The 12,291-nt window shown below is 49.3% G+C and overlaps 1 protein-coding gene across 11 annotated transcripts in view; it reads left to right on the forward strand.

Moving 5' to 3' along the window:
• LOC310747988 (paired box protein Pax-6-like) overlaps window positions 1–12,291 on the forward strand; it is a gene marked incomplete at its 3' end in the record, with an annotated part of 131,241 nt that overhangs the window by 48,920 nt on the left and 70,030 nt on the right. For all 11 annotated transcript variants that reach the window (XR_014541051.1, XM_083583478.1, XM_083583479.1 and 8 more), the window contains exons 4-7: window positions 6,334–6,492; window positions 10,141–10,223; window positions 10,322–10,481; window positions 10,643–10,740. Coding sequence is in view for 10 of the 11 variants with exons in the window: in XM_083583478.1 (XP_083439604.1) it covers window positions 6,334–6,492; window positions 10,141–10,223; window positions 10,322–10,481; window positions 10,643–10,740 (500 nt within the window). The remainder of the gene's footprint in view (window positions 1–6,333; window positions 6,493–10,140; window positions 10,224–10,321; window positions 10,482–10,642; window positions 10,741–12,291) is intronic.

Consider the following 12,291-nt stretch of genomic DNA (forward strand, 5'->3'; position numbering starts at 1 on the left):
CAACCTGTGGGTCCCCAGATGTTGTTGGACTACAACTCCCAGCATCCCTGAGCTCTGGCCTTGCTAGCTAGGGGTGATGGGAGTTGTAGTCCAACAACATCTGGGGGCTCCCAGGTTGAGAAAGGCTGGGCTAGAGGGACACTGCACTCCTCAGTGAATCACCAATTTCACTTGGGCATTTGCCCCTCGGTGGTGCTGTTGGGCGCCAGCAATCTTTGACAGCAGCAGACTGATGCTAGATCAAATGTACTTAGTACCGCTAAGTTGTGAGGCATTCATTCATTGGGGTGGATGAACATCCCCAATGTTTGGATTTTTTTGGGGGGGGGAGGTAGAGGGGTCCTTAATGAAATCCTCAGCCCCAACCTCCTCTTGCTTTTTGCTAACCCATGAGGCTCTGCAGCCTTCTAAAACGATGAGAACTGCCATCGCATAACTGGATCCCTTACCACTTGAGCATCAAACACTCCTGCCTAGACTGGATCCCTTACCACTTGAGCATCAAACACTCCTGCCTAGAGCCTCAATTCCCACACTAGCTTTGTGTGCTGCCCAGCCTAGTATCTAGATGAGATATACTGCTCTTTCCTCCCCCTCCTTTCCCAGGCCACAGAGTTTCAGGAGGTCCATCCTGTTTATTGAGAGAGTTTATCTATCATTTGTAGATGAAAGAGGAAGTGCCCCAGGTTGACCCTTGTGGGGAGTGATTAGTAACATCTGGAGATGCTTTGAGTGGTTTCCTAGTATTATTATTATTATTATTATTATTATTATTATTATTATTATTAAATTTACTTAAACTTATTAGTCGCTTTTTTATTTTACAAAAAGTAACTCAAAGCGATTTACACGCAAACATTCATATGTAACAGAATTTTAAGACAGCATAAAATTAATCAGAGGATAACTTTGAGACAACTGCTGCTGAAATTCTAAATCACCTCCACCAAGTTTATGCCTGTGGCTTATTGCTCTCTAATAATGAAACAACTCATGTTGTGATAAATCCTGACAACTGCTGCTATCCTTCATGTGGTTGAGTCACGTGTCACAGATGATAATAATAATAATTTATTATTTACCGTATACCCCGCCCATCTGGCTGGGTTTCCCCAGCCATTCTGGGCAACTTCCAGCAAAATATTAAAATACAATAATTCATCAAAGATTAAAAGCTTCCATAAACAGGGCTGCCTTCAGATGTGTAAAAGTCAGATGGTTGTTTATTTTTTTGACATCGGGGGGGGGGGGCATTCCACAGGGTGGGTGCCACTACCGAGAAGGAACTCTGCCTTACGGTGGTACCTCAGATTAAGTACTTAATTTGTTCTGGAGGTCCGTTCTTAACCTGAAACTGTTCTTAACTTGAAGCACCACTTTAGCTAATGGTGCCTCCTGCTGCCGCAGCGCCACCAGAGCATGATTTCTGTTCTCATCCTGAAGCAAAGTTCTTAACCTGAGGTACTATTTCTGGGTTAGCTGAGTCTGTAACCTGAAGTGTATGTAACCCGAGGTACCACTGGTATTTCCTTCCAGCAGCTAAACCAAACGTTGGCAGGTGCAGAACTGATAAGATGCCTTGTTAGTGACATAGCCTTCTGTCCCCATCAAGACTTCAAGGAAGCAAATATATGGCTTTTCATCTATTGTCTGAAAAACATGTCCAAATTATTTGATAACCAAATAGCCTGTGATTTCATGGAATTGTAGAGTTGGAAGGGACCACGAGGGACATCTAGTCCAACCCCCTGCAATGCAGGAATCTTTTGCCCAAGGTTGGGCCCAAAGTCACGACCCTGAATTTAAGAGTTTCATGCTCTAGCAACTGAGCTAACTCTAAATATGCTGCACAATCTCTGCGGCCCATTTTGTGTCCCTGTCCAGCTGGCCATTTTGTGTCCCTAACCACCTGGTTATGTTACTTCTGATCCCCTTGATCCGCTAGATCACCCACCCGGTCTGGAGGAATCTCTCCGGTTTTGGTTTCTCTCTTCCAACCTGCTTCCAACCTTTCCGTTCATTTTACTCCGTTTCTGCATCGGTTTGCAAACATTATTTTTTCGAAAACGTCAATGTGGAAATTTGTGTGCGTTTTCGTTTTCCTTCTCTCTGAACAGATGCGCCTTCTCAAGCAAGTTCCCCAAACACAATGCATTTTTATCAATTCCCCCACCCAAAAAACACACCCACTGTTATGCATGCTTTCGCCAATATACAATCATACCTCGGGTTGAATGTGCTTCAGGTTGAGCGTTCTCAAGTTACACTCCGCGGCAACGGAGCGCGTTACTTCTGGGTTTCACCGCTTGCGCATGCGAAGACGCTCAAAATGATGTCACGCGCATGCGCGGAAGCAGCAAAACGCGACCCGCGCATGCGCAGATGCACAGTCATGTCTTCCGTTCTATTCAGGATATGAACGGGGCTCTGGAACGATCCCGTTCGCATCCTGAGGTACCACTGTATGCCTCTTTTTTGGGGGGGTGCACATTCTTTTGGGTTTGATGAACTGCGTTTGAAAATGCAGAAAAGCACAGATTTTGCAGGACAGCTGTGCTTGGGTTCTCAGTGCAACTTGGATAGGGTCGCGTCTGAACATATTTCTGCCCTGTTCCTAACAACCCACACCACTTCCACCCCGATGTTCCGGGTTCTGTTATCGTGTGGTCCCCATCTACAAAGACAGGCCATGCCACTGCTGTTTCTCTCTGTGTGTGTTTTTTTCTCCGTATGTGTTCGTCCATCTGTGCTGTTTTTAGATCCTATGCATGGCCTCCCCTCTTCTGACTTCCCTTCACTCCTCAACCTCTCCCCCCTCCGCCCCCCCCATCAACCACCATCACCGCCCCTCCCTCCCGCCTCATTTCCCCTCCGGGCTTATACAAGTGTGTTTCCTCCTTCTGCATTCTGCAAAGATCTCTCAGCAAAAAAAAAAAGAGAGAGAGAAAGCAGAGCTGATGGGGATGTGGGGACGGAGCCGGGGCGAGTCGTGGGGGGGGGGTGCGTTGGGGGCTGGGGCGGAAAGTGGAGCAGCGGGGAAAGGGGGAAGGGATCCTGACAACACTATGTCTGGGCCCGGGCCAAGCAGAGACACTCTTCACCAAGGGGGCCTTTTGGATCTCATTGCTTCGGGGGCTGCAAAGGACTCGGGGAAGGGGGGGCAAGGGAGCAGGCAGTGTCGCCTCGCATTAGAGCACTGCGGCTGATGCCGTGGCTGTGCGTCGCCTGCGGAGATCTGAGTGCTTGGCTTCGCGGCGGCAGAAGAAAGGTCACCGTTCAGACCACATCTCCCCTGGGATAAAAAGGTTAAACCCTCGTGGGCTCCCCGAACCCGCCCACCGTCCCCCTCTCCTGGAGACCCCGGTCCCCAAACCCGTGGTCTCCCTTGCACTGCGCCAGCCACAAAGAAGTGTCTCCCTCCCTTCCGTGCCCAACTCAGGAAACGCAAGAAAGACGCTTCGCTGAATGAGAACTTCTTGTTTGCAAGAGGCCTGAACTCTTCAGCCTCATCGGCTCAGCCTCTCTTTCTCCCCTTCCTGCCTCCATTTGTTGGCTTTTCTCTCCCCGACTCTTAACCCCATATGTCTTGGGGTTGCAGTGGAAGAAAACTCTGGCTATTTCTCTACACACACAGACACCCAACGCTGCAACCGGCATCGGTTCTGCACCTTGAATGTGCAGTGATGGATTAACGAATTCTTAACACCGACTAATTAATCATTCATTAACTCTTTATAAACTATTAACGAACAGTTGTCACTGCGAACAAGCACCATACCAGTTAGCCGGGGGGGGGGGGGGAGAGACAGGATGAGAGAAGAGTGGTGTGTGTGTGTGTGTGGAAAGCAAGGCTTAGAGGTCAGTAGCAGAAGCACCAACTTCTCTGGAGGTTTGAGGGGGCCGGACGCGATGTCGTGACATGGAGCCCTCTGAACACCGAGGAAGCTGTGTCCCTCAAAAAAAGATTGGGGGACTCCAAAGTGCATCGGCCCACAGGAGCCGGCACTCTTGGTCAGTAGGATGAAGGCATGTGGGATGCAGGCCTGAGATGGAAGATGGGGGGTTTGGGCTGGAGGAGTTTAGGGGTGTAACCCCCTGTGGCCTGGCTCTAGGTGTGAGGGTACCCTGGGCATGGTGCCCTTTAGTGGCCCGGCTTGGTCAGCAAGGCCTTGGCAGAGTTAACGGGAGGTGAGGAGGGGAATACGTTTATATATTTTTAATTAATTTATATGCCACCCTTCACCCGAAGATCACAGAGCTGTTTATAGTATTTAAAACACATAATAACCAAAGTAACCAAGTGGATCCAGCCGCCGTTTTAATGTCTCATAGTGCCCCAGAGAAATGGTACGCTAGAGCATCATGGGAAATCAAAATGGCGCGCCTGTTGGGGCAACTGCCGAACTGTGCCAGTTTTTGCAGAGGCGATCAGGGGTTTCCTTAGGTTCTAAAATCCGCCCCTAAAATCTCCCCTTTCGAGGTTGGAATAAAAATTATGCAGGTTTGATTCTGGTCTGACTTTGGCGAGTCTGCTAAATGTTATTTGGACAGGCTATTTCCCTACCCGACGCGGGAAATTTGTTTTCGTTGGGGAGGGTGGGTGGGAACTGGGGGGGAAAGTAAGGCGTTTGTGGGATGTGGTGGGGAGACACACAGTGCACAGTTTAACTCTGGGATTGGCTCCTGTGAAATGCCTATGACAGCCTGAATGGCTTTCAAAGAGGATCATACAAATTTATGACTGTCCAGGGTTTCAGACAGGCTTCTCCTAGGCCTAGATGAAGATGCAGAGAATTGAACCCAGGATCTTCTGTATGCAAATGAGACGCTGTGCCAATGAACTGTAGCCCTTCCTCAGAAGTCCTGGGTTCAGATTTGCAGTGGGTCACCGATGTGCTGAGAGAAATGGCACGGTTTAGTAGTTTGAGCTTGTGGCTAGGACGGTGGATCCTTGGCTTCCAATCAGTGCACAGCTATGAAGCTCACTGGGCGACCTTGGGCCAGTCACTGTCTCTCAGCCTAGCCTCCCTCACAGGGTTGTTGTGAGGATAATATAGGGGGGGTGGGACCATGCGCACTACTGACGAGCACCTTAAAGAAGGGGTGAGATATACACCTTCTTCAACCAGGCCTTTGGCAAGAAATGTCCTTTTAAATGTGCTTGAGGAGGGGAATTACTGGTTTGCTTTTGTTCTTATTTTTGTTATGTTATATATATATATATATATATATATGTGTGTGTGTGTGTGTGTATGTTGTTGTTTAGTCGTTTAGTCGTGTCCGACTCTTCGTGACCCCATGGACCAGAGCACGCCAGGCACTTCTGTCCTCCACTGCCTCCCACAGTTTGATCAAACTCATGCTGGTAGCTTCAAGAACACCATCCAACCATCTCATCCTCTGTCGTCCCCTTCTCCTTGTGCCCTCCATCTTCCCCAACATCAGGGTCTTTTCCAGGGAGTCTTCTCTTCTCATGAGGTGGCCAAAGTATTGGAGCCTCAGCTTCAGGATCTGTCCTTCCAGTGAGCACTCAGGGCTAATTTCCTTAAGAATGGATACGTTTGATCTTCTTGCAGTCCATGGGACTCTCAAGAGTCTCCTCCAGCACCATAATTCATGTGTATATGTGTGTGTGTGTGTGTGTGTGTGTGTGTGTGTGTGTATAATATAAATATAATAAATATATATAAAGTATATAAATGTGTATATATATATATATGGTGGTACCTCGGTTCTCGAACCTAATCTGTTTCGGAAGACCGTTCGAGTTCTGAAACGTTCGAAAACTGAGGCACAAAGGGCTGTCTGCAGATTCAATTGAGAAAATTGAAAAACACACAGTGGAAGCCGTTCGACTTCCGAGGCGCGTTTGAAAACGGAAGCATTTAGTTCCGGGTTTTTGGCGTTTGGGTTCCAAAATGTTTGTCAAGGGAGACGTTCGAGAACCAAGGTACCACACTGTATATTGTAATTTTATGTTGTGAACTGGCCTGAGATCTACAGATGAAGGATGGTATGATGATGATGATGATGATGATGATGATGATAATACAATATAACAGCAACAACAACAACAATAAAAGATGGTAAAATAATAATAATAATAATAATAATAATAATACAGCTGACCAGGATTTGAACCTGGATCTCCCCAGTCCTAGCCTACCATACTACTCGTTCATTCTCAATAACAAGTACAACCACCTTGCACATTTAACCTGCAATAGGAATCATGATTAATAAATGAAGATGATGTAAGGGTGTGGGTGTGTGGGTGTGTGGGTGTGTGTGCCTTCCTTTCTTCATATCTCCGTTCTGCAATCCAACCACCAGATAGTTGCCAGCAGCTGGAGAGTGGCTTGGACACTGAGCACCCGCAAGGTGCAAGCACCCAAGACCTAGATGAGTCCCAAATCCGTTTGCAGCTGAAGCGCAAATTGCAAAGGAACCGGACGTCTTTCACCCAGGAGCAGATAGAGGCGCTGGAGAAAGGTGAGGAAGGGACAAAGGCGGCTGACAACAGGTGAGGTTGCCAGCTGGCTAGAATTTCATCTTTCTGGTTAGCAGCCCAAACTGGAGCATTTTGAGCGAGGGAAAGAAAAACGGCGTCCGCTGTTTGCACTTTTAGCAGATGTGTGTGCACATCGTGTGTGCGCATTAACTGAGTTGCAACTGAGAGAGCTTTTCTTAAAGGTAAACAAGGCAGACTCATCCATCCCACAATGAACACATGGCAATTGCCTCTGATAAACGGTGTGCAGAGGTGGGTAGCACCGCTTTCTATCTGCACATATGTGCCTTTGCCACCTTACAATTCAAACTAATTATAGTCAACCCCCTGCAATTCAGGAATATGCAGCTGTCCCATACGGGGATCAAACCTGCAACCTTGGCATTGCCAGCCCCGCAACTGAGCTATCCAGAGAGCCATCCAGCCGGTTAGGCTTGGAGTCTAAGACTTGAGTCTTCTTACCTTCACCCTGAGGGGTTGCCATCCTTATCAGGCAGGTTATGGCTGGAAATCTTCTTATTCCATCCATATTTGATTTCCTGCTTGGATAGCCTGCACCGTGTACATGTGAATTAGGAAGGGAATTAGGAAGAGATTGTGCGTGTGTGTTTTATTGATGTGGGAGACCCCATGACCCGCGCTAGCCTTCCATGGGTATAGCCTCTCAATTCTTCCCAAGTTGCAGTTCCCTCCAAATGGGGTGTGTGTCATCACGATGCTAAACAGGGTTGACTCCTGTAGTCTCTTCCTTCTGTTACCTATGCTGACTTGTTAGATGGCAGCAGGTGAAGAAGATGGAGAGGGGGAAACCAAGGTCATTTTGATGCATCCTGGGATGTGGGTGGTGCTGTTGGTTAAACCACAGAGCCTAGGACTTGCCGATCAGAAGGTTGGCGGTTCGAATCCCCGTGACGGGGTGAGCTGCCAACCTAGCGATTCGAAAGCACATAAAAATGCAAGTAGATAAATAGGTACCGCTCCAGCGGGAAGGTAAACAGCGTTTCCGTGCGCTGCTCTGGTTCGCCAGAAGCGGCTTAGTCATGCTGGCCACATGACCCGGAAGCTGTACGCTGGCTCCCTCGGCCAGTAAAGCGAGATGAGCGCTGCAACCCCAGAGTCGGCCACGACTGGACCTAATGGTCAGGGGTCCCTTTACCTTTAAGAACTTCCCATTCAAACAGGAGTTGCAGATAAGGCACCAGTGCTGCCACGAGTGCAGCTTTTAAAACTCCTCTGGCGCTGTCGGTGGCGGCAGAAGAATTTTTTGTGGGAAGACACAGTTACGCTCAGTATGGAGCGCACTAAATCTCACACAGTGGAAATCCTTAATCTTCCGAACTAGACTGTGTGATTTAGATTGATATTTTGTTTTCCGAAAAACCAGGCTCCTCTCACGAGAAACGGTAACTCTGCATATGTTCAGAGGCTCTTCGCTGACAATGTAATAAATTTTTTTAATCCGTTGTGGCAGTCTTGTTATATCAAGATGGGACCTAAGAGGAGAAGATGTGTGTGGCCATCTGGTGGGCCAGAGTGGTACTGCAGCCTTGATGCACAGCTTGCTTTCTTGACCTTGCCTTGCAAGCCGTGCCAATTTTAAACAATAAGCTGGTCTGCAGGGATAGGGGACTATTTGCACCCTGAAGGCTGCATTCTCTTCTGGCCAACCTGAGCATGGTGGACGGGGCCAGTGGGCAGAGCTATGGATGTGAATTATGTACCATAGGCTAGTTTCCACACATTCCCCGCTCTCTTACTCTCCATCTGGGTGAACAAGAGGCAGGAGCAGAGTTCAAGGACACATTCAAGCCAGGCAAAAACACTCAAGGATAGTGTGGAGGAAGGCCTGAGGAGAGCAGGATGGGTGTGGTCAAGAGCTGGACAGATTGGTCTAGACTAGAGCATCCTTTCTCAACCTGTGGGTCCCCAGATGTTGTTGGACTACAACTCCCATCTCCCCTAGCTAGCAAGGCCAGAGCTCAGGGATGATGGGAGTTGTAGTCCAACAACACCTAGGAACCCAAAGGTTGAGAAAGGCTGCTCTAGAGAGAGTTGTCTTTTCCCACCAGGCCCTCATGTAATGGAAGCAGAGAATCTGCAGCCCATGCTGCCTGCTTCTGGTAAAGGTAAAGGGACCCCTGACCATTAGGTCCAGTCATGGCCGACTCTGGGGTTGCGGCACTTATCTCGCTTTACTGGCCGAGGGAGCCGGCGTACAGCTTCCGGGTCATGTGGCCAGCATGACTAAGCCGCTTCTGGTGAAACCAGAGCAGCGCACGGAAACGCCGTTTACCTTCCTACCAGAAAGGTACCTATTTATCTACTTGTACTTTGACGTGCTTTCGAACTGCTAGGTTGGCAGGAGCAGGGACCGAGCAATGGGAGCTCATCCCGTCGCGGGGATTTGAACCGCCGACCTTCTAATCGGCAAGTCCTAGGCTCAATGGTTTAACCCACAGCGCCACCCGCGTCCCCCTGCTTCTGGTAGTAGGTGCTAGTCTTTCTGTGTAACATAGTTCCAGGGAGCCAGAAAAGAAGACAAGAAGGAAGAAGCAGCTGCAGGAGTGGGGAGTTAGTGGACATCCTCTGCTTCTGATCAAAGGGGCCTTGCCTGCTTCGGCAGCTATAAATTTCTATGGCACAGAGAATGTTGGTTCTTGTTGAGCTTCTGGACCAGAGTCCTCGGAGTCAGAGAAGCGATGCTGCTTGGCAGAGTGGCTTCCTCCTGAACTGGTCCAAGCAGGCCTGATCATGGCTAGCGCCATCGGCAATTCCTCAAAGACTAAAGTCTCATCCCCTGAAGAGGGAAGTTAGATCCTGTGGGCATGACAGTAGGTGACACAGTGGATGACATCTGCAGGGCTGTTAAACCCCAGCAGAAGATTGAGAGCATCTCTGCGGAAGTGAACAGCAGGTGTGAGCTACCTGGATAATGCAATATTCCTGTGCTCCACTAGTGGGCAGGATGGAGATGGTTCTACGCTGCCACTCTTCCAATACACACCCTACTTGTTGTGTTCAGCTAAGAAATAGTCCTGAGCCCGTGGTACAGTTTTGCAGATTGATTCAGATATACTTTGCTGGCGTGATAAGGAATTTGAGCACTGACAAAGTTATATGACAGTCCTATGCCCCTTAAAGGTAAAGGGACCCCTGACCATTAGGTCCAGTTGTGACCCACTCTGGGGTTGCAGCACTCATCTCACTTTACTGGCCGAGGGAGCCAGCGTACAGCTTCCGGGTCATGTGGCCAGCATGACTAAGCCGCTTCTGGCGAACCAGAGCAGCACACGGAAACGCCGTTTACCTTCCCGCCGGAGCTGTACCTATTTATCTACTTGCACTTTGACCTGCTTTCAAACTGCTAGGTTGGCAGGAGCAGGGACCGAGCAACGGGAGCTCACCCCGTCGCGGGGATTCAAACCGCCAACCTTCTGATTGGCAAGTCCTAGGCTCTGTGGTTTAACCCACTGCGCCACCCGCGTTCCTCCTATGCCCCTTAAGGCATGCTGTAATTGGGTGTAAGAACATGGGACAAGGTTCTACTTCACCAGGGGCTATAAATGATGGGGAAATAGGGGGAACCTGTCTCCAAAACTCTGACTCCCTCGCCCTCCCATCTTCCTCAGAATTTGAGCGCACTCACTACCCTGACGTCTTTGCCCGTGAACGCCTGGCAGCAAAGATCGACCTCCCGGAGGCCCGGATCCAGGTATGGCAAGGGGATCCGCTCGGCTGTGGGACAGGCCAACCTACGCTTCCTTCTCATTCCCCATTGATTCCGTTCCACTGTTCTCCCCCCATGTCCAGGTCTGGTTCTCCAACCGCCGAGCTAAGTGGCGCCGGGAGGAGAAGCTGAGGAACCAGAGGCGCCAGGCGGGGGGCACCGGGGGCCACCTGAGCATAAACAGCAGTTTTGGCTCCGCGGGCAGCACTGTCTACCAGTCCCTCCCTCAGCCGACGGGGTCAGGTGAGGGCCATGGACCCGGCTGACTCGTTCCCATTCCCCCATTCTTTCTTGGCTAACCCATCCCTGTCTGTCTCAGGGAGGCCCTGTTGAACATGGCCCTGGCCCCCAGTATGAAGGGCTATCCACCATTGACAACCACATGACTTCTCTCTCTGTTACAGGCACCATGTTGGGCCGTACGGAAAGCGCCCTCAGCAACAACTATGGCGCCCTTCCGCCCTTGCCCACCTTCTCTATGGCCAACAGCCTCCCTATTCAGGTAAGCTTCTCAGAACCCCTTCTCACACTAAAGACCATATTCCCATAGCTGTCAACCTTCCCTTTTTTGTGGGAAATTCCCTTATTCCAGCGCCATTTCCCCGTTGCTATCCCGGATTGTTAGATATCCTGTAGAATGTCCCCAGGACAGGTGAGGCTACTGATCCCTTATTTTCAAGGCTGCTGATCCCTTATTTTCAAATCTAAAAGTTGACAGCTATGCATTCCCTTCTGGGCAAGCTTCCGAGGGCCACATGCCAGGGTGGGTGGGGCCAAAGGCAAGAAGTGGGCGGGGCAACAGATGAGAATCTTTCCTATTGTTAGAGGTTGTTTTGCTAGAGGTGAAAGTTCAGAGGTTCCCAAACTTATTTGGCCTACCCCATCCCCCTAGAAATCTACCTTCTTTAAGCGAACAAACAGAAAGATGCAGTGACAAATGTGCATTCTTTTATGTATCTGTATTTCTACGTCCTACATCCTGGGACGTAACAAAGGGAGATATTGTAAACCAGACACCTTGAAGCCGCAGCCTGCCTGCCATTGGACAAATAGGCAGGCAAGCGGTGGTCCGTTCCCTAAGCTTGGGTGAAGCTGAAAAGGGTCCACCCAATACCAGGAAAGCCCCTCGCCTCCAGCACGACTGCAGGATCCAGGGGAGGCGTTTTTTGCCATCCCGCAACAGCGCCTCACCTGGCGGTTAAGTGTCATTACACAACACATGAAAAATGTACGAATGGTTTTTCCTAATTTTCTTTTCTTTTCTTTCTTAATGCTTCCACTGCCCCCTTATTTTTATCCAATAAGAATAAGAATTTATCATTTATTCCCTGCCCATCTGGCTAAGTTTCCCCAGCCACTCTGGGCAGCTCCCAATCGAGTGTTAAAACCAATACAGCATTAAATATTAAAAACTTCCCTAAACAGAGCTGCCTTCAGGTGTCTTTTAAAGATAAGATAGCTGCTTATTTCCTTCACATCTGAAGGGAGGGCATTCCACAGGGCGGGCGTCACTACTGAGAAGGCCCTCTGTCTGGTTCCCTGTAACCTCACTCCTTGCAATGAGGTAACCAATGCTACGCAATTGCTCCTGAGGCTACTACCGCCCCCCTGGATCATTCCAGTGCCCTCGCCCTGCCCACTTAGGGAAACACTGGGCTAGTTTATTATTTATTATTATTATTATTTACTGAGTTTATATACCGCCCTATACCCGGGGGTCTCAGGGCGGTTCACAGAATAAAATCAAGATATAAAACGACAAAATACCTAATAAAAATAAAAACAACAACCCAATAGCCCGCCCCCCCAAACATTTTAAAAGGACATAGGATGTAAAATCGGATCAACCAAAGGCCTGGTTAAAAAGGAACGTTTTTGCCTGGCGCCTAAAGGTGTATAATGAAGGCACCAGGCGAACTTCCTTGGGGAGAGCATTCCACAGACGGGGAGCCACTGCAGAGAAGGCCCTGTTCTTGTGTTGCCACCCTCCAGACCTCTTGAGGAGGAGGCACACGAAGGAGGGCCTCAGAAGATGATCTCAGAGTCCGGGTAT

The sequence above is a fragment of the Podarcis filfolensis genome (assembly GCF_964270895.1).
Source record: "Podarcis filfolensis genome assembly, chromosome: 13".
NCBI lineage: Eukaryota > Metazoa > Chordata > Lepidosauria > Squamata > Lacertidae > Podarcis > Podarcis filfolensis.